At 38.6% G+C, this 24,805-nt stretch overlaps 2 protein-coding genes across 3 annotated transcripts in view; both read right to left on the reverse strand.

Annotated features, from left to right (window-relative positions):
- Positions 1-4,903, reverse strand: part of slc25a22a (solute carrier family 25 member 22a) — a 40,783-nt gene extending 35,880 nt beyond the window's left edge. For both annotated transcript variants that reach the window (XM_007235123.4, XM_022672399.2), the window contains exon 1: positions 4,606-4,903. The gene's annotated coding sequence lies outside the window, so the exon portion shown is untranslated. The remainder of the gene's footprint in view (positions 1-4,605) is intronic.
- Positions 4,904-5,133: 230 nt separating this feature from the next.
- pidd1 (p53-induced death domain protein 1) lies at positions 5,134-23,481 on the reverse strand. The gene is made up of 16 exons (XM_007235125.4): positions 23,289-23,481; positions 19,927-20,841; positions 17,960-18,373; positions 16,607-16,765; positions 16,399-16,450; positions 15,334-15,535; positions 14,139-14,288; positions 13,842-14,015; positions 12,961-13,108; positions 12,706-12,841; positions 12,396-12,546; positions 11,421-11,544; positions 10,526-10,641; positions 10,085-10,192; positions 8,777-8,970; positions 5,134-7,276 (listed from the first exon to the last, which is right to left on the reverse strand). Exons 2-16 carry the CDS (start codon positions 20,627-20,629, stop codon positions 7,036-7,038), a joined length of 3,072 nt encoding a protein of 1,023 aa, XP_007235187.3. The 5' UTR covers positions 20,630-20,841; positions 23,289-23,481; the 3' UTR covers positions 5,134-7,035.
- Positions 23,482-24,805: the final 1,324 nt, after the last annotated feature.

The raw sequence follows: 24,805 nt of genomic DNA on the forward strand, positions 1-24,805 counted from the left end.
GTGCATTGACACATTCACCTTCAATATGACCTTCAAAGATGAGTCCAGAAAAAACATAAAGAACTGGAAAGGATCAATCATATAATTGGGCTTATACTGAAACCACTGATAGAGGCGCTATTTCACTGATAGAGGGGCCATTTCCCTAATAGAGGGAAGAATGGAAATAATTATATCTCAGTAACTTCTGGAAGCAAAACATCACATATGTCTTCAGAAAAGCTGAAGATGAAAAGGCAATGGCTTTATATAGCAAAATAATAATCCCAAACATAACCTAAGATTTTACAATAGACTATCTCAAGCAGCACTCAGTCTTCTGTATTAAACATCACCAAAATATGTTAGGAGAACTCAAAAGATCAGTGCAGAAATGTGACCCACTCATTTCACAGAACTAGAAAACCTTAGCAAGGAAGAATGCAAACAAGAACTGAAAAAAGCATGTACAAGCTGCGATACTCAACAAAGAGGATGTTACTTAATGCTGACCCTGCAGGATCTTCTGGCCACGTTTTCTTTTTTGCTAAACTGCAAAAGATTAACTTAGAGTGATCTTGCTATAAATATTTTAAAAATGAGTTATCTTTACATTCATACTTTTTTGGACATTGGGTCATTTTTACTCACTAGAGCTGCATGATACTAAAAAAATACATTGTGATATTTAGTCATTCTTTTCACAATATTAAAAACAGAAGAATGTCTTGAAGACTGGAGTCATATAAAAAATGCTGAGCAGATGTAACCTTGTAGGTACACCATGTAAAATGAGACCAGTGGAAACTTTCCTTTTGTATCAAGTATCAGATTTTATGTTAAAACGTTGCATGATGTGTTTAATGTTGCACATCCTGCGGTGTGAATATTACACATACTCTTGACAGAAACAGATATTTTAAACAGTGGTTCCCAAATTTGCCTTTTTGTTTAATTTTTCATTGAACACTTCATGCAGTATATCTCTGAATAATTCATAGTGCTGAACATTGTTCTTTATCTGTGTGCACTATATTGAGGGGCTTGTAATTAAACAACATAACATGATACGCTGCACGCTACTGCTACTGAACAGGGCTCTTAGAAGAGGACTCTGCTTGTAAACTCTTGGGTCACATCACCTCCACTGTTAACAGGCTTGATGGCCATCCTCCCAACTGGGAAAAACACAACATGAATCTTCAGTGACCTTTGTCACAGTCTTTTGATCACCAGGAGTACAAACATTTGGTTATAAAACCCTGTTATCTTTCTTTAACTCAGCTCTGAGGAGATTTCCATAAAGTCATCCATTCTCATTGTAACTGGGTTATTCAGTTTCAAACATTATACTGTGTTTAGAAAAGCTGGAGTTGATAAAAAGATCCGGCCTCTAAAGCCGTATAAGGATCCTGAACACATCTCAAAATAACACACAAAAAGAAGCACAGCACAAATGTGATGCCATAGCTCTTAGAATTCACTGATCTAAATATCATTGAAAAAGAGCAGTTCAGCAAGCCCAACAATCTCACATAACTAGAAGCCTTTTGCAAGAAGAAATACATAAAAATCCCCCAAACAAGAAGTGAAACTGACTTGTAGCTGCTAGAAAAGGCATTTATAAGTTAAGGTATTTTCCAAAAATGTTAGTAAGTACTAACCATGCAGGGTGCCCAAACTTTTGCTCTTGGCCTTTTTTGCTAAACTGTAAAAGATAGAAATACATGATTTTGCTCTAAATCTAAAAGAAATGTTTTATCTTACTTTTATTCTTTCTGGAAATCCAACATTCCTTTTCTCACTTAGCTTTTTACTAGGGTTGCACAATATTGGAAAAACTGATATATATATATATATATATATATATATATATATATATCAGTTTTTCCAATATTGTGCAACCCTAGTAAAAAGCTAAGTGAGAAAAGGAATGTTGGATTATATATATATATATATATATATTTTTTTTTTTTTTTTACAGATTTCCTCAAAAGTTCCAACACATCAAGAAAATATTACACTTTGATTGGAGAAAAATCTAAACTGATATTGCACAAATATAACCTGATGATGTGAACAGAGGTGTACAATGTTTCCACATGCCACTGTAATGCCTGCTTGTTTCATTTTTCACAAAACACTTCATGCAGTATAATCTCTGAATAATTTATAGTGCTGAACGTATTGTTCTGTGCCTGTGTGCACTGAATCGAGAGGACTGTATTGAACAATACAATATGATACGCTGCACTTTACTACTACTGCTGGATAGGGTCCTCAGCAGGGGCACCTGACCCTACTTATCAACTGGTGGGTCACACCCATTCCAGTGGGAATGGCCTTGCTGATAAAACTCAGGGCCATTTATTCAGATGTTGTCTTAATTAGCTACAGTCCTTTGACCAAAGACCACCAGTTATTATATACTGCTATCGCAGTCTTTATTCTACTTTTTAATCAGACCCTCTTTCACCCATTTAGCTTTTTTAATAGGGTTGCACTGTATTTTAAAAAAATGAGATTTTATAGAACTAAAACCCCCCACCGCTCTTTACTCACACACAAAGACTGTACTGTTTTACTACGTACTGTATATTATCTTATCCATATTACCTTAGTAACTGCTGTGATCATGTATAGCCTATTCCTTACAGTATGTTACATATCTCTGCACCTTTTCCTTACCACACACATTTCAATTGTACTGTATTGGTACTGCACTGTCCAATCTGTTAACTGACTCATGTCTGCTGTATTTATTGTAGTTTCATAGTTCCATTTTGCACATTCATTGCACAGTTGCACTGTATGCTGTCTGTTCTATTGTTGTTTCATGTTGCACCGGTTCCGGAAAAAAACGTAATTTAATTGTACACTGTGTACTTTGTACTCAGATGTAATGACAATAAAAGCCTCTTGACTTGACTTATCAAAGATTTTCACAAAAGCCAATTATCCAACATGTCATGATAATAATATACTCTGTGAGGCAGACCTCCCAAGTCCCCCAGAATTTGCGGGAGTCTTCCGCATATCAATAATGGCTCCCTGATGCTCGCAAGTCACATAAAATCTCCCAGAATCTACAACAACTGGCCCAAGAGTGAACACAATCGCGCATGCAAGCGCCACATACTTTTTCCCCCATAACCTGTAAAAGAAAAGTTGAGGGAGAGAAAGGCTCCCCCTGTGTGATTGGCCTGTTCTCTGAAATAAGTCTGTGAGTTAGCCAATCAGGTTTTTAGTGTGGGGGCCAGTTTGGGGTCCCAGTACAAGTCTGGGGGTACCCTTCTGAAATAAATTCTCTGGTGTTGCCACAACTGGATTAAATAGATTTTCTGGTAGATATTACCTTTAATATGAGAAAAGTGCAGAATTTCTTTTTATATCAAGCAAGTTGTTGCATGACATGATAATGTATGACTTAATTGTCTTGTGACAGATGCTCGTGCTCATCTTGTGGTGTGAATATTGCACGTGCACACACTGCGCATACCCTGCTATCCCTCTTTTTAGCTCAGCTGTGTAGAGACTCCTGTAAGATCATCAGTTCTCGGTGTAACTGGGCTGGTTATTGAGTTCAGTGTGGAAGGAGAGGCTGGACCCGCCTCTGTTTGAACCAACCAGCTCGCTCCGGTCGAGCCTGCTGCTGCGTGGCTCGTGCTGACACACTGCAGGCGGCCGGAGAGAGAGAGAAGCGAGCAGGCGGGCAGTCTGCAGAACATCCCGCCGGGAGCGCGTGACGAGAGTCGTTTCGTGTTTTTTTTCTGCCTCCTCCTCTGCATCACAACACCGCTGGATCACGGCTTCACCGGCTGCGCGTGAGCAACGCTGAGCGGGAGCGCGCACGCACGGACCTACGTAGCCTACGACGCGCTGCGATATACACCCCCCTCTCTCTCTACAGCTACAACCGCCATGTGAAACCGTTAGACGGGAAAGAGCAGCAGCAGCAGCTCTGCGTGTCTGTGTTCAGCGGCTTAACTAACCTAGCTAGCGATATTCGAGGGATAAAAAGCGCAATAATAGCGTTAGCAAAGAGCGAGCAAAGCGCTACATAACGGATAACCCCCCAACACCCCCCCCCCCCCCCCACTGTCCACAGAGAGAAAAGCACACAGAGCGGTGAATCAGAGGACACACAAATACAAATACTCATATATACACGACCTCTCAGGTGAAAACAGATGTTTGCGCCATTAATCTGTATTAGAGTATATAAAGCTAGCTTTAGCTGCGCTAAATATGCGTAATATAAATCTAAACTATTAGATTCCTGTATGACAACTAGTTAAAAATCATGTATCATTCATGTTAACAGATTAAACCATTTATTATATATATATACATTTTTTTCAAACATCCCCAAGAACAAAAAATTAAATGTGGGCAACAATATTACTATAAGTAATTACACAGTGGTAAGCAGATAAATAATTTAAAAATCTGAAAAAAAATCTGCGCTCCCATCACACACGCCTTCTTCTCCCAGTCACATCCTTCCCTGCAGAATTAGCATATGCTCTATAGCTATAGCTAACCTGACGTTACTATGGAGCACAGCCTCCAGCAGCACAGCAGAGCAGAGCGGGCTGAGGGGACCCGTTAGCTGAACTACCTTACCGTGCTGAGCGCCGTTATCTCCCCGCTGTGACTCTCACACACCTCGGCTCGTCCACCGCAGCCTCAGCCGGAATCAGGAGGAGAGAGTCTGGGAGAGGAGGAGGAGAGGAGTTAAAAGCTGCCGGCGTTACGAGCCTTTACGTCCCACAGAGCCGTACGGAGGAGGAGGGAGGTAGTGAGTGAGAAAGGGGGCCGCGCGCGCTGAGGGGTGGGAGGAAGAGGAGATGTGAGGAGAGGTGATTATAAGGAATGCAGGCAGGAATGAAGCGCGCGCCGACTGTTTCCCGCCCTCTGCTGGAAACGCGCGCCACTGCAGTCTCTCGGCGCTACGCTAGAGTGGAGGAGAGGAGGAGGAGAGGGGGCGGGGCCGGAGCGGTGAGTCACAGTCAGGCCACGCCCCCGCACTCGATGACCTTGAGGTAAAAATAATAGATGAGTGCGGGGCTGGATGCTGCTCTACCTTCTCTTTCTCTATTCTATTTAAAAAATATAAAAACACAAATTCACAAAGAAGAAAAGGCAAAAAGCAACACTAGACTGCACATTTATTAATGAGCAAATTTATAAGTGTGTTAATAAACATTATTCAGTCCATTTCCTTAAAATATCCAGACAGGCTGGCATTAAATAATTACAAATACATAAACAAACATATTCTGTTTTGGTCCAAAAGTCTCAAGGTTTTATGGATGATTTTGTCTATAAAGCCTCTTAGTTTTAAGATTAACATCAATGTTTAGTGTACAGAATTTTAGTGCTAAGATTGGGGCTGCACAATATTTTACTTTAGCATCATCATAATAAAGTAGGCATGTGAAATGTCATGTAAAATTATGCCTGTTGGGTGCCGAGTGGATCAGAAGATGGGGGGTTGTCATGAGTGGGTTGGGTAATTGGCTGTGTAAATTGGGAAGAAATTGGGAAAAATTAATTAAACATAATATTATAATAAAAAAAAAAGTTATGCCTGTCACAATAATTACACTATCAACTTATCATATCAGTATATGGACTACAAAACAATTTCGCCCAGTTTTTACAGTATTTTTAACAAGTGATGTTTTATTTTATTTGTGTTAAGATATTTAAAATGATATACACTACCAGTTAAAGTTTGGACACACCTTTTTATGTAATGTTTTTCTTTATTTTCTACATTGTAGTTTAATTTCAAAGGTATAAACAATTAAGGGAAATTATGGAATTATGTTTTTATTGACCCTGATCTAAACCCAAATGAGATTGGATTGAGGTGATTTGGGATGAGCTGGAGAACAGTGTAAAGGAAAAGCAGCAAATATTATTGTGCACGTCCAGGATATCCTTCAAGACTCCGACTCCGACTCAACCTCATGAAGACACTGAGATTAAAATACCAAGAGTGGGCAGATCAGTCCTCAAAGCTAAGTGTGGTTCTGGTTTGTTTAACATTTTCTGTTTACAAAGTAATTCTGCATGTGCAGCTGTACATCTATAATGTCGTCAATATTAAATTTACAATGTAATAATCATAGAAACACACTGAAATAAGAGATGTGTCTTTTGACTAAAACTGTATATGTATTCTAACTCTAATGTCTTTATTTTCTAAATAATGAAAAGTTAATCGCTTAAGAGTTAATACAATGGTCTTAAAATAACAATAATATTGTTTATCCCATTAAAATAAAGACCCAATATATCTTCCAAAACGGTTATTGTGACAGGCCAGGTTGTAAGGGACATTTAAATTAAATAATAAACTTTTTCAGCTTGATGTAAAAAAAATTAAATTAAAAAAATCACACTATTCTTTTACCACAGGCAGATTATATCTGCCCAATATAATTTATTTTACTCTAATATTAAAAACAAATGAAGTGCACTAGTAATGTCATGCCATGTTGGATCATTGACTTTTGGTGACCTCTAGTGAAAAGTCTGGTATGTTGTAACGTAATATTGCAAATTAAATAGTCAGTTTTTTAAATATTGTGCAGCCCTTGCTATGGTGCTTTCAGGTTAGCCATCCCAGACGAGTTTAAAATTATACAGAAAATACAGCGGTCATAAAACAGTCACCCTGACAAGAGTTCAAGTTTCTGCTTAGGTACCAGTTTCACTAGGTGGTTCAGGAAACCTGTATGTGTAGTTTTGCAGATTGCTTTAAGGCTCAGGTAGTTGAAGTCAGAGTGTGTGTTTAAGCAAGATCTCTCTGAGGAGCTGATTCAGCCCAACAGCAGCACAGCCATAGCAACAACACACAGAGTGAGAACCCAGCCCCTTGGGACACCCTGCTGGACGCTGCTTGTGGGTGTGGATGAGGCTTGTGATAAATACTGTACAGTTCTGCCATTGTTTATTATATACACTGTCTGTGTGTCCTGCACACTTAGTGTGATTCTGTGTACATTATGTGGAGGTAAGGAGATATTCTCTCCCCTGTGTGTGTCAGCTTGGTTCAGCTTGAGCAGAGCTTGTTGGTTTCTCTGTCTCTAAGCCCACTCTCTTTAGGGACTCTATGTACTTCCTCTTCCCCAGATTCACTATGTCCTCCACTTCCTCTGCCAGGTCCCGTCTGCCGCTCTCCACCAGCGCGTCAATCAGTCGAGGGACTGCCCCTGTTCCGGCCTTCTGCTGTGCTCTCGCCCAATGGAAAAGCATCTCCAACACCAGCGCTCCCAGGTTGTCTCTGGAAGAACAGATATGAATGTATAAGACCTTTTGAGAGATTTAGACATTTAAGGTCCCATATGTTAGAAAAGTGAATTGTAATATATTTTTTAATTATTATGCTGCATCCACAGAATCTAAAGCAAACCTCAATTTACTACTTCATACATAAATGTGTTGGGGGGGGGGGTTACATTTGCATTTTATGTGGCTGGTATTTAGAATTTATCCTAATACTTAAATCAGATGAAGTGAAATGTAAACAGAATCGGTCACACAGACGGTGTGTAAAGTGTGTAAACCGTTCAGTTTTTAAAAGGTAGAGCAGCAAAACAATTATTACTTTATGTGAGTAAGTACAGTGAGTATAGCAAATAACAGGATGTGTGTGTGCATACTAGTAGTGCAGTGAACATGCAACAGTGTGTGCTATGCAGCACAGATGCTCTGAAGGCCGGGATCAGTCTGTTGAGCACTGGTGGAACTGTTTCTAATTCAGTCCACCATTTATTTGACACAGGCAAGAGAAATCTAGACCACCATGTGAAAATTGCTGAGAGCAAAAAAAAAAAAAAAGAGAGAGTGAGGACTAGGAAGAGTGCCAGAATGCAGGAGTGAGGGGGAGGGAGATATGTATGCACATAAATATGGGCAGAATAAGTGAGATATGAAGAGGCGGGCTGACGTTTGGACAGAGATATTGAGATTCAAAGACAAAGACAAGATTGAGGAGAGCAAAGAGGGGAAAACGAATCAACAGAGGAAATGACATTGAGCTTTTTTTTTTTTTGCTCTCTGTGTGTGTGTGTGTGTGTGTGTGTGTGTGTATAATCTCCTGCAGTGTCCCAGATGGCTCACTGATGAGTGACAGGGAAGAGATTAAACAAAAACACGCAAAATTTTTCCCTTGCTTGCCATCTCTCTATGTCTCATTCTCTCTCTCTGTCTCTCTCTCTCTCTCACTCTCCATGCATATTCATATTCTCGCCTCATTATCTTACCAGTACAAACACAACCATGACTAAGCATACTCACTACTCCCACAAACATACACACACATACAAAAATATACATATGTAGGTATATAGGCATGTAGATAAAGGCATAGCCACACAAATATATATGTACATATGTGTTCACAAATATAAGTAGTGGACCAAAGAAGTGTTAATTGTTGTGTGCATGGTAATGAATGTTTTGGATCCAAAGAATATAGTTCATTTAATGTAGAATTATCATCATCGTTATTATTATTAGTTTATTGATTATTATCAGTAATTAGAGAGAATAGAGAGAATAGAGAGAATGTTCAGTAAAATTCCTAGAAGTAAAAGTTACCTTCACTGTTCCAACACACATATAAGGTGCATATACATGCACAAAAAACAGTGAAGAAATATTTGAATAATAGCGCAGTAGTTATGCCCTAAGTCAGGCTCTGGAGTGTGTACCAGCACCATCTGGTGGTAGGCAGCACTCCAGGCCCTGCTGTCTTGGAACTGCTCACTCCATTGCACACCTGTGTTTGTACTGGATGCGATCCAGCTCCTGGTAGCTGATGCCCAGATTCATGCCAATGCAGCGCCAGTCTTGGCTGATGCGTAACGAAATGGCCAGCAGGTTGGTCTCAGTCAGATAGCCACTCTCTGGGTCACCCAGGTTCAGAGGAGGATACTGCTTCTCCAAATACAAACTGCCCTCACAGTCAGAACCCTGGAGGTGAAAGAGAATAAGAAGAGTGTGGTAGAGAGAAAACGAGAGCGAGAAACAGAAATATGTAGGTCGTGAGAGAAGAATCTGATGCTATTTCAGCCTCAACTGACAAGTCTGAGTAGAGTTCCAACATACATTTTTACAAGAGCAAGTTCTACTGGTTTCATCTGTTTAGGGTTCTACTTTTTATTAGCACATAATTCTACTGAGTATGATCATTTTACTTGGTTTGTCTGATATTATCTACAAATTACCAGTTTGGCTTCAGTTTTTCATTCTTAAAAAAGGTCTCATTCCATCGTTTTTACATTCATTTTAAAATGTCTAGTTGTGGTCTCATGTAAACTGTTTTTTTTTTTTTGTGAAAAAAGTGCTTCGGTGATCCGGTATAACGAGGAAGCGAGACGGACAGCGGTTAGAAACGTTTTAAAATAAAGATTTTTTTTTTTTTACAAAGTCTTTGCAATGCCATACGTTACTTTGCAACATGTGTAATACCCTGCTAAGTGCAGTTAAGCCACTGACCTAGTCTTAGAGTCCCTGCGAAATCAACCAAAAATCTTATGTAGATCCTATAGTTACACCCTACACTAGAGATCAGGTCCAAAAAGTAAAAATCTACCCCAGGGTTTTATTGGCTGGGCCTCAGCAGAGCCGCCCAGGCAGTTGAAACAAAACCTGAGGTGGATTTTTACTTTTAACTAGTGTAAACAGAACGGTTCAAAACACACACCTACGTATTTCAATTGTACTACGCTGGTGGTGCTCCATAGATAAATTCTAACCATTTGTTCCTTAGCTTTAAATTACTGCTTTAAATTATAACACTAATGTGATATTTGCACAATGGGCATTGCAGGCAAGGAAGGTTGAAGTTTCATGTGCAGCATCCATATACAACTCAGAGAGACCTGTAGTATTTTACAAAGAACAAGAAAAAGTGGATTTTAGCAGAAGGAGACCTTTTTCCACTGATTTACACAATAAAAAACCTGCAGCCACACCGGTAATTTGTGGTTAAGATTGTACACCCCTGGATTATATGGAAAACCGGCCATAATATCAGTGTTCAGGGCAACTTCTTCCACATTTATATTCACTGCAGCAATCTTACAGGAAGTCTGAGAGGAAGTGTCGCCATCCATTGGTTGTCATGGCCTTTCCTTTTCCGTGCCACTTCCTCTGGCAGATCACTGGGAACCTCACCTCTATAGAATGAAACCTAAAAAAAAATGAGCACAAACCACAAATACTGGTAAGTGTAGGACTAAATAAAACAAAAGGCTATTTAAAAAAAAATATGCACATTTAAAAAATGCTTTCTAAAGTCAAATATTACTTTACATACGCATGATTTTTTTAAAGCAATTATTTAATCGTATTGGACAGAAATTTCTATACCATATAAATAAAGCACTCAATAAGTCATGAGAACATCCCATTACAGCAATGTAGGACTTCAATACACAGATCCTGTCTTTCTGTTTTTCTATGAATGATCAGACATGAAACAGAAGTACTGTCACATCTATTTAAAGGGTTTCAACCTTCTCACCTGTCCTCGGATAGTGCCCTCTTGTTTGTCGGTGGGACAGACATACACCTCTTTGATGTTCTTCAGGTGGGAGTAGAAGGTGAAGGCCAGTCTGCCCTCACTGCAGTCTGGTCGGTCTAACAAAATGCAACCAAATACTGTGTTACAGCTATTTCCAGTTTATCCCTAAAGAGCCCATGGTGGCGTATGTGTCACAGACACTTTAGGAGCTGTGCAAAGTTCCTGAACATCATGAGAGCATCATAGGACAGTGAGCTAATGTGTAATCCTGTGACCTTATTTACAGAATATAGGAGCACTGGATTATTGCTGGAGAGGACACTTCTATAGGTCTGTTTCAATCATTTAACAACTTAAATACCTTAAAAAATTGTTTAACCTTTTATTACAATAAGAAAAATAAAATAAATGAATATGCTGCCTAATTAATTTAATTAATTTGTTTTTAAAACTCAATATTAAAAACTGGGTCTGGGCTCTTATGGGTTAGGTACCACGTAGTTTAGATGAAAGCAGACAGATTTTTTTTTAATACTGATTTTGTTTATTGAAATCAGACACAAATCCGACACAATGTGATTCTAAACACCAAGATCACAGTGCATATGACTTTTTATGACTTTCTCGCTGAAGAAAAAGGAAAAGTAATGACAGCAGTTAGTGGCAGGATAGTGGGGTAACAGACTACACAAATATTAGGGGTGATGTCTTTGGTTAAACTAAATTTGAAGGCACACACTGCACCTGCATGAAGTGCAGAATTATTCAGTGCAATTGTAAACCAAACAAACCTCATATAAGAAAGTTTTAGTGGAAGACTGAATCTTCCTATAACCTGTGTTTCTTTTTAAATAGTTGATACAAAATGTGTGTGTGTGTGTGTGTGTGTTCTCACCTGCACTGATGTCAATGCCCCTCTCAAATCCTGCAAAAAACTGTTCGCCTTCCAGCAGGTTACAAACATCCGATGGCTGAGGACCATCATACTGATCTACCAGAGAAGCTAACCTACCATCTACCTGCACAAACACACAGAAACAACACACACATACAATGTTTTCAAAAGGATCTATTATATTAAAAAAAAAAAAAACTTTCTAGTCAAAGCTTTGGACACACCTTCTTATTCAATGTATTTTCTGTATTTTCTTATTTAATTTATTTTCTACACTGTAGACTAACATTAAAGACATAAAAAATAAGGAACACATATAGTATTACATAGTAAACAAAAAGAAAGTCTGTGACCTAAACAGATGTTGTTTTAAAATGAGCTGGAGCTTTACAGTGTGAAGGAAAAGCAGCAGCTATTGTTCAGCGCCTCCAGGAACTTCTTCCTTGAAGACACTAAAAAAACTATTCCAGGTGACTCTCTCTCACGAAGACACTGAGATTAAAATACCAAGAGCGTGCAGATCTGTTCTCAAAGATACATACAAACATATTGTTTTTTTTTTTTGTTTACCACTTTTTGTTTACAAAGTCATTTGCCCTGTGTTCCTGTATAGCTTTAATGTCTTCAACTTTAAATTTACAAAATGTTACAAAACGTAAAAAGAACTTCCAAACTTTTGACAGGTACTGTATAAAGCACTGAAGTATTGCATATATATTATATATAATATCAGAAATCAATATTTGGTGGAAAAACCCTGGTTTTTAATTACAGTTTTATGCATCTTGGCATGTTCTCCTCCACCAGTCTTACACACTGCTTTTAGATAACTTTATGCCGTCACTCCTGGTGCAAAAATTCAAGCAGTTCAGCTTGGTTTGATGGCCTGTGATCATCCATCTTCCTCTTGATTATATTCCATTCTCATGTTTGCCAGAGCTGTATATACACACACATACACACGTGCATACAAACCTTATCTGATGGTAGGCACTGAAGCAGCACCTGTGCCAGGTCTGTTTTTCTCTGCAGCACCAGAAACTGAACTCTGAACTGTTTTAGTCTGTGATACACTTTCCTCACCACTCCACTGATGCATCTCTGAGTGGTGTACCACAGCCAGTACCTGCAAAAACAAAGAGCTTCCATAAATATCCATTGAACATCCATGAAGCACTTCTTGGATTTCCACTGGAAGATCAATACCGACAGCACTCACACTAATGTAGGCTTTATCTAAACTCACACACAGTAAACAGTTACACATGGGCCTAGCACTACTCACCAAGAGAAGTGTGTTACAGAAAAGATGGCATAGAGGTGTGTGATGTAGAGAGACACTTGAGCTGTTACATCAGTCCAGGTGTGAGCTACAGGATCACCATGCAGCAAGTGCAAACGAGACATGTCCACTGTGTGTCCTGCAACACAAACACACACACACACACACACATCTGTCCTAACCCTACATCCTCTACAGACAGAGCAATGTGATCACAGAGAAAAGGGAGAAAGGGGAAAGTGAGCAGGAACCATCTACCAGTGAGTCCAGGAGGCAGGGGGATCTGCACTTTGACTGGTTGGAGGAAGTGCATGCTAGGGGTTTGGGAAAGGCAGAGGAGGGGGCTGGCACTGGCATGGGGGTCTCCAGTTAAAATCTGTAGCTCAGACAGCGCCACCTGCAGCACCTGGGGCAGAGAAAAAGCACAAAACTGTAAAACACAACAGCACATTCGGGTGAATATGGTGGTGATGTTACAGGAGAGCAGTTAATCACCAGACACTGCTAGTTATGTAATAACATGTTGCTACCAGGTAAAAGAGGGCTTGTGACTGGCTGTTCCTATATCTGCTCTTAAAATTATTGGGGAAAAGATTGGGGAGCAAACAGGGTCAGTGCTAGACTAAAAGCTAATGTGAGCCAATGCTAGCTTTTACAAGCTGTTCTCTTCACCACCTACTCCCTCAAAAAAAACACTAAACAGAAAGTGAGCCGAGGCAAGGCTAAAACCTAAACTGACTATTGTCTCTTTAGCTTTTAACAGTACATTGCCCAGAGAAGACACAACAAAAACAATGCTATAGTATAGTACAATAACATGGTTGTAAGATGGCTTATAATGTAACATTCAAGCATTTTTCACATAAACTCAAATTATTTAGTTGCAAAATAACCAGACTGTGTAATGTATTGTCGGGGCTTATAATGTATGTTAAGATTTTTCACAAAAAGAGTCACAAACTTTATTAAATACATCAAATAACACCTTAAAATATTTAATAAATGCATTCTTTGACACCCTCCATTTTTTAATTAGTCTTTATTAAATGAATATGATGTTTCCTAAAACACAAAAGGCATAACTACAACAGCACCCTCTGTAATGTTGAGTATATTCTCTTCTGCACACAGATACACACCTGTAGTGTGACGATGCGTGTCTGTGCTGTGCAGTTGGCAGGAAAGGTGAGTTTGATCCCGGAGTCATAGCGAGACACAAGCAGCGCTCCGGTTGAAGGTACAGGGCAACTGTCTCGGACAGGACGAGAAACAGCCACAAACCAGGAGAACTGTGTCACACTGCAGCAGGCAAGCTGTACACACACAAACACAAACATACAAGCCAGAAATTAAAACAGGTCCAACTAACACATACATTGTTAGAATAATTAAAGAATATGAAACATTTAGCTGAAAGAAGATCACTGGTGTGTTACCCGTGCAGGTCGCCCCAGGGGTCTGCTACTGTGCTTATGGCTCCCTCTTCTCGTCTTGGTAAGTAATGTACTCCAGGACCGCCCATCATACCTCCGAACTACCACCTCCCCTTTACGAGTCCTGTGATAGGGAACGCATACTTCTACAGGCTGTGGAACAGGAGAAGAAGGACAAAAAAAAGAAAGAAGTGATTTTAAAATGACTGTAGAAAACACAGCTGTGGGGGCCCATTCCCTTTCCTACTGTAGTAATAAGGCCAACAAAATGGACCATGTTATCAGAGTCTGCACAGTAGAGATAGGAGGTGGGGCCAGATACGTGTACTTATTAGGTACTTATTAGGTTGTCTCACAGACTGCCTTCAATAAGCTTACAGCACACCACAGAAGAAAGGCAGATTTTCCCCTGGATACTCAGTTATGCTATATTATCAAAATAATGGGTGTGATTCAGGTACACCTGATGAGCTTAACCAGCAAAGGATATCGATGAAGTAATTCCTAAGTGTAAGCTCTCCTTCGTATGATGTAACAGAATAATGTTTTAAAAAATATGAAGGATTTTTCAAGGATTTAAGGAGATTTTATTGTCATTCACGTCATGTGATACAGAAACTGTAATCTCACTTTCTAGTTTACACCCAAAAGAGCAACTGTTAAAATAGATAAATATAAAATAAAATGAAATAGAATCAAATAAAATAGAAAAAAATAGATATCAAGATAAATACACAAAAATATGTAAAGTAGGCAAGCAGCAGCAACATGAAGTCCAGACTGCACGGATAAGTGTGAATGAAGAGCAGTAACATGATAAAGTGTCTCAGTGTGGGTAAAGTGTCAGTGTTGTTTTAAATATGTAATTGTCCTTGTTAAGTATCAGTGCAGTGTGTTGGCTAGGTGAAGATTAAGAGTCTTACAGCTTTTGGAATTAAGTTGTTTTTGTTTAGCAGAAAGAAAACTAACTGTTTGACAATGGAAAGACAGTTTAGAGAAGATAATTAAAATAGTAAAATGGATGTTTTGTCATTAATCCATATGGGGACAGGTGACGCTACACATCATACTGCAACCATCCAGCTGTACATGCTTTCTGCTGTCTCTGATATTAGCTTCACAGCATTAAATGAACCAGGGGTAGCAGTTCCACAGTAATAAATCATATCCTTATCTGAATAAATACGCCTCAAGTTACCTTTTCAAATGTAGCACCATGTGGGAGGAGCTCTAAAGGACGGCTCAGTAGAACATCATGCTCCTCCAGCTGTACCCACTTCTTGTCTGGTTTCCTCTCAGCCCACTTGAGTGGTGTAAGCTTTTGAACACATCCGCGTGGAAACAGGAGCTCTGCTCCTCCCGGAATGAACACGTGGCATCCAGCAGGAGATAACATAAATCTAGATAACGTGAAGGGCAGCAAAAAGGTGGTAGAAGAGAAAAAGATATTTGGAATGATAGGAATGGGCTGATTTGGGAATTCTGACCATAAATAGGGTTAAATCTAAATATGTCCAAACCAATAATGTTACTGTGAATATGATTTTATGATGATCAGTATGATCCCCTGAAATATAATGCCATATCACCCACCCCTAATTATCACAACAGGGTACTAATTTTTATACTGTTTCTACCAAAAAAAAAAAAAAATCACACTGTTCTCATTTCCCATTATAGATCTACTAGAAACAGATTATATATGTCCAGTATCATTTTTCTTACTTTAATCCTGGATATATGGAGATATTTGGAGTGCATTATTAGTATCATGACATTCTGGATTATTGACTTCTGATAAAATTCTTGTATTTTTTTTTTATCTCAGTTAGGGGTGTGTCATATAATCATCATATGCAGTAATAAAATTAAATTTTAATTTTGTTGCAGTAGTGTATTCTTTAAGAAATGTTTTATTCAGTGTTTTGTCATATTGCCAAGAGTATCGTTATCGCAAAAATACTATGAAATATTGTGATTTTATTTTAGGGCCATATCGCCCACCCCATATATGAAATCACAGTTATTGAAACATTGATCACTGCATGACTGACTAAAATAGTGTTTAAATGTTATTGTTCACTGTAAACAAACATACAAATAAACACAATAGATATCACGCTTATTAAATATTACTGAGGACATTATTATACTCATTTTGTATAATTTTGTAAGATTTTGTACAATTTTGTACATTTATTGTACGATAAGTCGATAATGTAATTATTGTGATTACCTTTAAACATAAGTGAAATCAATTTACCTGTGCTGGTCGAATGCGAGGTGAAGCTCCGGAATTGGCGCCTCAACCTGAGCTGAGAGGTTCATAGATTTGCAGCATAAAGTTATTATTTATATACATACATACTATTTACGTATATATTATTTGAAGCAGAATCTCTCTTATATTGTTCAGTACAGCACAGAGCACATGAGACAGATGGTGAATCCAAATGAGTGCATTAGATAACCTGCTGGTGGAGGAGGGAGTGGTGGTGGGGTTGGGGGGCGACCCAGCAGGTTGTTCCCATCGTCCAGTCTGATTAGCAGAGGGAGGGACCTCACGCACTCAGGAATGTTCCGCAACTCATTACTGTGGATTGACAAGACCCTCAGTGAGTGTAAAGAACCTACAGAGGACAGAAAAGAGAAAAAAGAAAAGAGAAAAAAGAAAAGAGACAGTCTACAGTAACTATAATCATCACAACATTATTAGTCCTCCCTTTAGCTTTCACTAGTGCCGTAGCACAGGAGATATTAAAACATGTGCACCCCCATTTTGATAAAAGGGAGAAAAAAAACATATGCTTTGCCTTCCCACTTTTTTTCAGATTGGTAGTAATGTGAGATTCATTAGCAAACCTAGTCCTGTCGGACAGGTGGGAAACAATCACCTTTCACTTTTTTGTCTGAACAGATCCATATAATGGCTTATTTTCTTGAGATCTTGACTAATACAGTTAAAATTCACTCTTAATGGTACGTGTCTTTCCAATGGAGAGTGCCGCTTCATGCCGTGGTGCATGATGGTTTGCTTTGTGTCGAAATGTCGTCTTTTAACCGCAGAAGAGAAGCTGAAAATGGCAGAATATGGATTCATAGAAGAATAGTTTACAATCAGGTTAAATAAAAAAATTAAAATCTTAAACTTATGACTGCCTATTTCTGTTGGTTAATTTGAATTATAAAACGTCACAGAAACGCTCCATGGTGAACCGAGAGATCCTGCACGGCAGAATGTGTTTAAGGCAATTCTTAGTGGACATGTGCTCTACATGTTATAGCAATTGCAAGTTCAATTTTACACATGTTACAAGTTACAGTTCTCACAATTTAAGGGGGCAAGCAGATATGTAGCGCAAGTGTTGCTGGAGCTTAAAAAGGCTGTATATTCCTATATAATTTAGAACACTAGTGGAATATTGTTTGATTTCAATACTGACTTTCTTTAGTTACATTTATGCATTCAAGATAAGACAAGAACTATAAATCATGCTTGTGCCGGGCACAGAAGTAATTTGGCCTCAGCTTTAACTCATTTGTGCCATGAACACACACACAAACACACTAGTGAGTTCATTCAGAAGAGACACAGTGATTTTATGAGAACCCATGTCCATTAAGGATTAAGGGTCTTGCTCAACCCCACAACCTTGTTGTATATGGCCCGGTGCTCTAACCTCTGAGCCACCACTGCCCCAATTTAACAATTTATGAGACATTGAATTGTTTCCTATACAAATGGAATCCAAATTTTATGAGGACATAATTAGGAATCTATGGCCAGAGCTTTTTTTGTGGGTTTATTCCTCCCTCTCACTCACCCAGGGTCTCTGGTAATTTCTGGAGCTTGTTATTGGAGAGCTCCAGCGTATGCAGATTGTGTAGCAGGCCGAGCTCCTCGGGCAGACCATCCAACTGGTTAAAAGACACGTCTAGCTCTTGTAGCTCTAGCAGAAGCCCCACTCCTGGAGGCAGAGCTTCCAGCCTGTTCCCCAGCAAATTAAGCCTCTGCAGAGACACCAGAGTACCCAGCTCCTCTGGCAGCATGACCAGCTGATTGTGGCAGAGAAGCAGCTCTGAGAGGTGCGGCAGAGAGAGCAAACAATCAGGCAGAGAGGAGAGGCGGTTAAAGGAGAGATCCAGGTGAACGAGGAGTGAAAGAGAGGAGATGGAGGGAGGGAGAGAGGTCAGGAGGCCTGGGAGGGGATCGCCTTGGGCATCATAGAAGCGGTGTCCTACATGATAGAGAGAGATGGGGAGGTGAGATAAGAGAAGAGAGAAGAGACAAAAAGGAATATTTTTTTAGGTTGTCAAAACAGAGTTTACACTGCATCCCATGTCTGAATATTAAATATATTGAACAAGCTTTTTATTACGAACGCCAATTAAACACCTACTCATTCATGCAATTGTCTAAACAACCAGCACAATATCATGCAGATACTGTCAGCAGCTGGAGATAAAGGACCATTTAGGATTATATTTTCTGCAGCAATTCATAAACAGGATGCATTATCAAATACGTTTAATCACTGGCAGCTCTTTTCAGCAGAGATTCAGACAGTATGCTTTTATTTAAACTGTGCTGTACACCTCTGAATCTGTTCACAGCCAATTCCTCATTCCCATTTCCACACTCAGGGTTGCCAGGTATAGACAACAGCACGCAAACAATGTGCTGCAGCCATTGAAACAGGCGTGCTAGCTATGTTTCTGCTATTGTTTGGTTTGTAAAATGCTGTCAGTTCATCAAGATGTTGTGCTGAATTCTGGCTCAATGTCAGAATCCAACTGCCCATTTTGTGCATGTGCGATACAAAGAAAAATAGTAAGATATTCCCCTCGGATTCCCTTTGTTAATAAATAAGGGCTTATTTACAGTTACAGTAGATAAATATACTCAACTATAATCTGTTGTACCCCTACTGCTGTGTGATGAAAGTAAACGCAAAGGGATGTAAGATTTTTGTATTTCACCAGCCACATTCTTCTTCTTCTATTGCTGAATGGGTGATAACAGCCTGCTTTAACTTTCTGTAATTGGTCCGAATTATAATTGGTCTGAGCCATCTACACAAGAGTTTTCATACTGCAAACAAACTAAATCATGGTTCTGTCAAGGGTTTCACACCAGCTATTATGGTTTGGACCAACCTAAAAACAGTGTAAAAGCACTTTTGGTTTGAAAATTATGACCCCAACAAATATGAATTTCAGGCCTGTTGCAATAACTACGTTATTGACCTATAGTATAAGATAATGTTTTACTGACCACCATATCACTCTTTGTTTTTAATTATTGTTTATATTAGAATGTCTGTCAGCAATAATATAGTCAGTCGTGCTGTTCTTCTCTTATCCGCTCTTTGTGAGAGGCAATGACAAATACATAAAATAAAAATAAAAATGCCGCTACACATGCAGAGCAGACTCACGACAGGTGAGATAACTGCATTATTCAAATTATACTTTGCACCAGAATTTTTGCTAGTTCAGTCAGGATAGCTATTTTTGTTGGGACAAAAAATTGCACTAGAAATAAATGTGATAAATTATATTATTTCCATTTTAGGATGATTTTATGCAACTTTAATATCACAGATATAATAGCAAGTTAATGCAAATACACCCATTTAAATATATATATTTTTTATTTTAATAAATAATTTTAATTATTAGTAATATTCAGACATGAAATTGAAATATAAAATAATGTAGTTCTGTCATCAGCTTTTTTTTTTTTTTTTTAAGGCTTAATGATTATGTCAGTATGTTACTGCATTGGTACCTCGAATGGTTAATGAGCGTAGTTGAGTGAGTAAGGGCAATACTCTGAGAGCTGCTTCCAGAGCCTCTTCATCCTCAGAGCCCAGCCGAACGTACTGCAGCCACCTCATCCGCTCGGGTACACTCTCCCACAGAGCGGGCATCACTGCCCCCCCGCCCCGGTACACATCCAACACCAGCCTGCCTTCCACTAACACTGCATCCAGCTCCACTGAAGGGGGCAGAGGGGGAGTGAGAGACAGCTGTGGAGAGGAGGAAGAGATGGAGAGAGCAGAGAAGAGAGTGGAGGGCAAAGGACTTGATGAGGAAGAAGAGGTAGAAGGAGCAGAGAGAAGGAAAAGAAAGCTTTCTCCATTTCCAGCTGTGTTCATATCCTCCGCCTGCATTCGCTGAGCTTTTTGTATTGATGCTAAAAGTTCCGTCTTCAGTTTGGCATCATTTCCCAGTTCTTCCACTTCATTTGTATATTGACCTGCACTGCAAGCAGGTCTACTCTCCACCTCCAGTGACTGGACAGTATTCCTACTCCTCAAGTCTTCAGGCCTGGTTTCCACAGTCATCACTCCAACTGTTTCCAAAATCCTTTCAGAATCCCTTCTTCCCTGATCTTCTCCTGTGGACACGTCACGCCCTTTATCCTCTGCATACTGGTCTGTAAAGGCTTCTTCATACGTCTTCTCTCTCTCCATCCTTTCCCTCTCCATCCTTTTCTCTCCTTTCTTTTTTTTCCTTTCAGTTCTTTATCCTTTGCATGAGAAAGGAGAGAGCAGAGAGTAGAAGTGTCACAACATAAATGTGACACCTCATCTCAGCCTCCAGTTCCATAGCTGGCACTCAATCACATCACCAAACCGGTCCACGCTGAGAAGACCATGCCCAGGCAAGCCCATGCATGGAGGGTGAGACGCCACTCATTCTGCAGTAGAGAGGTGCAAATTGAAAAGACTGAGAAGCGTTAAAAACAAAAAAAAGAAAACACTAGTAGCCATGCAACTAATGAAAGAGGCTTCTCAAATGTTTTTTTGTTTCCTTACTGGACCAATTAGAGCTCCCACCCGTTTTAGAAAACTATTTTTTCTCAGTTCTTTTTCCAAGACATTTGCAATGGCCTCAGTACATGACCACACACATACACACACAGTGAACATAGCTATTAAAATCTTCTTAGCGTAAATAGGTTTTACACATATGGTGCACTATACTGAAAGTACCATTCAACACCTTGTACTAAAAGCAAATCTCTTACATAGGATAAGGGTATTTTTCAAATGTGGGCCTTATAAGTTTTAAAGCTGCCTTTGGTGAAGGAGAAAGGAAAGACTTGTGAATAAATCTCAAATCTCAGTTGCTCAACAGTTCACATTTTAAAGGACATTTAAAAAACATTTTTATATTTTCAGTGAAGGACAGTAACACAGTAAGTGCAGTTAATAAAAGAATGAAGTTTAACTTAAGTTGTTTTTGCTTGTATCCATACTTAAATACTGAAGTATGTCAATTTTGAATTACCTTTTATTCTCTCAAATATCAAATCAAAAGACAAATATCTTACTTTTTACCAGGGGTATACGAAACAGACAAAAATGTAATGTTGCAATCTGAATTTCTTAATGTTCATGGAAATTCTAATATTGATTTGAAAAATATGATCCTATATGAATTTCCTAATAATTTAGGTTTGTTTTTCTAAAAAACAAACTGAACTTTCTGAACTTTGTAGCACTCATATTCCCAGACCATAAAGTAGTTTGATGTGCATACTAGGGGTGTGTCATATTGTATTGTACCCAATTATATAGCAAAACATATTGACACGATAGAAAATGTATATTGTGATATCGCAATATTCTTGCGAGTTACTATGTCTAGCATTGTTTTAATATTTCCAGTATTTACTTTAATTGCTTGTTTGCAGTTTATATGCACGCACTAAAAATGCAGCACTTTAGTTTTGCGGTAGGTTTTTGTTGTTACTTTATTTGTGTTAGTCTAGTATTAAACACACTAATTAGGGGTGTGACAATATCTCTTGCCTTGAGATATTCCTTGACAGGTGTTGAATGTGTCTCGCGAGGTTTATGTAACCAAAACAAATATTTATATAGTAAACATTTCAGTCTGGTCTCCTGAGATGAGTCTCTTCACACCTAACTCTAATATTTATACTCTAATATTTATAAATAAAACTTTAATATTTATTTTGTTGATGTAATATATACTTTAAATATATCAATGCGCCAAGAATACTGTTAAAAAAAATAGCCTAAAATATTGTGATAGTACTTTACAGCAATGTCGCCCACTGATGAACTCTCCCTCAGACTAGTGAGGTTACGTGATAACAGTCTGCAGGATGAAGAGCCCCCTCTGCTGGTGTCTGCAGGTAATGAAGTTTGGGTTTTCTGTTATTTACAATGCTACTGCACCCCTTCTAATTTAATCCTGAAAACTCACATTGTGAAAAAAAATAGGATTTATCGTACTTTTTACTCCACATAATGCAAAACCTTAAGGAGTAAAAGTCGTTACTGCTGGCCCAGTATGCATAAACATTTATCATATCAACACAAAAGTAGCACTACACAAGCACATCAATCAATATACAGTGAACACTTTCATACAGTGAAGTAGGGATCCAGTGCAATCACACAATTTAACATCAATACAACAGGGTACAATTTGGGAATGCCCTATGTCTGCAGAAAGTATGAAATAGAACAGCAGTAAATAAAAACTAATTTATGAACCTGTGTTTAAAACAGCTTTTATTAAGTAAAGTAAAGTAAATAAAACATCTGCTTGTCTGCAGGTAATTATATACAACAACGTGGTTCTTTGTCTTCAGTGTTTTGTGTTAATGATAATTTTACTAGACAGCACTGTCAGACTAATGAATGACATTCTGTTAAAAGACTGCTGAACTAAGAATGATACCAGAGATTATTTACCTTAAGACAAGCAGATGTCAAAATGGTAGCTTTATTTCTATTTTAACTCAAACAGCACCTCTGCTCATTTCCCAGGCCTACAGTGACACTGTTAATTATAGACAACTAATCACTGCCTTGTTTTCAAACTAAGCTTACCAGCTAGCTAGATGGAGAGCTGTCATACACTGACAGTAGGCTGTTAATATTAATCACATTTAAGTTAGTTAGTTACAGCAGAGAGTGTAGAAGTTTTTAAACAGCCCAGTCTGCTAACTGGCTAGGTAACTGCAGAACACACACCCACACTGGCCTGTGCTGAACACAGTTAACCCATGCTAGTTTAGATGAGTTAGCTTCCCAGCAGCTTTCAGATAGAAAACTTTCCTGCTAAGCTTTAGCCGGTTAGCTGTGTAAATAACCGGTAAACACTCACCTCTCCGAGATTGTAGGGGTTTTTCTCCGCCTCCAGTAAATATAGCGTTAAATATATCAGCCCAAAGACGCGTTAATCTGCCAAATGAAGCTGAACGTGGTGAAGATAGGCTGTTAAACTAACATTAGTTAAGTTACTTCCTTGTCAAAACAGTGCTCCCCATATTTCACCCGCCACTCAGAATCATAACCACCGCGGAACTTTCAGGACGAGGCGGGACACAGCTCCTTAAAGAGACAGTACACAGTACACAGTACACACACACACACAGGTTGTTTTAATATTGTTTTAAGAACCTTCCATAATGACCACTAAAGCAAATGGTGTAGTAAAACATGATAAAGAGTAACTTAACTTACTAACCTTTGTTGAATAGCACACCTCTATTCTCCTACAGCTTTCTGATATTTCAGTAATTTTGTGCTTTATGCCCAGCACGGCAGTATCGGGGCATATTTTGCCCTGATTAATTGCTCTTTACACCGTTATCCTGTCTAAAAGTAGCTCCACACCTCATTGGTAGTACCCAGAGAGCCCTGACATACAAAATGAGGCATTAATAACATTAAAAGTGTTCAAGAAGCTTATTAAAAACCACTGTTTACAACTCGTAGCGTTAGCTAATCACCGGGCGCCACCGTCACTGTACTGATAATGACCAATTTTACACCGGAGTTCTCCTTTAACTTCAGTAACCAAAAATACTAACCAGCTACTAGTGTGAAACACGTATTTTTCGGACTACAAGGCAAATCTTAAAATCCTTTAATTGTCCCAAAAAATGATGCACCTTATTTATGAATTCTACCAGTCAGAAACAGTAAAGCCACTCAGCACTATAGACAGCAATATAAGGGTGAGTTTTCAGTAAACTTCCTCCATCACTAAGGCTGGGTGCAGCAGCATTAGCCACTAACTGCACCTATTGCTCTTTCGCCATTCAGGCGACTGTAGTGTGCGTTTTTGCGGTGTTAAAAACAAGCTACGTGGGAAAAAACGCTGATAGTGTCCTGGGTTACCAGAACACAGTAACAAATATATTTTATTATTGTACTCAATGAGCTTGAATGTTTACAGACCATGTTAACTTTCATCAGTTTTAACCAAAATGCAGCAGTGAGACACTAACTATAATAACTTAACATTACAAATATATATATATATAAATATATATAAATAATATATATATATATATATATATATATATATATATATATATATATATATATATTTTTTTTTTTTTTATATTCACAAATAATGATCTTTTCTGTTTTTTAAGGCTGCTAAAGTGAGTGTTATACAGGCCTTAGTGTCCAAGATTACTGTAATCAGTGAGGCCTATTTACAATGGTGGCAAGAGGAAATCAGGACATCAAGATATTCTAAAATTAAATATGGATTTTTAATGCTAATTAACTAAAATATTTAATTCTAATTTTAAAATGACAAAAAGTTTGTGTGCATTTTAAAGTTGATTAGTTGATAAAGCTGATTTACATGAAAAAGTAAGCTCCGTG

This window comes from Astyanax mexicanus, chromosome 2, assembly GCF_023375975.1.
Source record: "Astyanax mexicanus isolate ESR-SI-001 chromosome 2, AstMex3_surface, whole genome shotgun sequence".
Classification (NCBI taxonomy): Eukaryota; Metazoa; Chordata; class Actinopteri; order Characiformes; family Acestrorhamphidae; genus Astyanax; species Astyanax mexicanus.

What these genes read in the sequence shown, in the direction of transcription:
- pidd1 (XM_007235125.4), bottom strand. Translation starts at nt 20,629, where the DNA reads ATGGAGAGGGAAAGGATGGAGAGAGAGAAGACGTATGAAGAAGCCTTT. An exon ending in TCTGTAACACACTTCTCTTG is followed by an intron (nt 12,547 to 12,705) that starts GTGAGTAGTGCT and finishes TTGTTTTTGCAG; the next exon opens with GTACTGGCTGTGGTACACCA. An exon ending in CACTTCCTCTCAGACTTCCT is followed by an intron (nt 8,971 to 10,084) that starts GTAAGATTGCTG and finishes TTTCACCTCCAG; the next exon opens with GGTTCTGACTGTGAGGGCAG.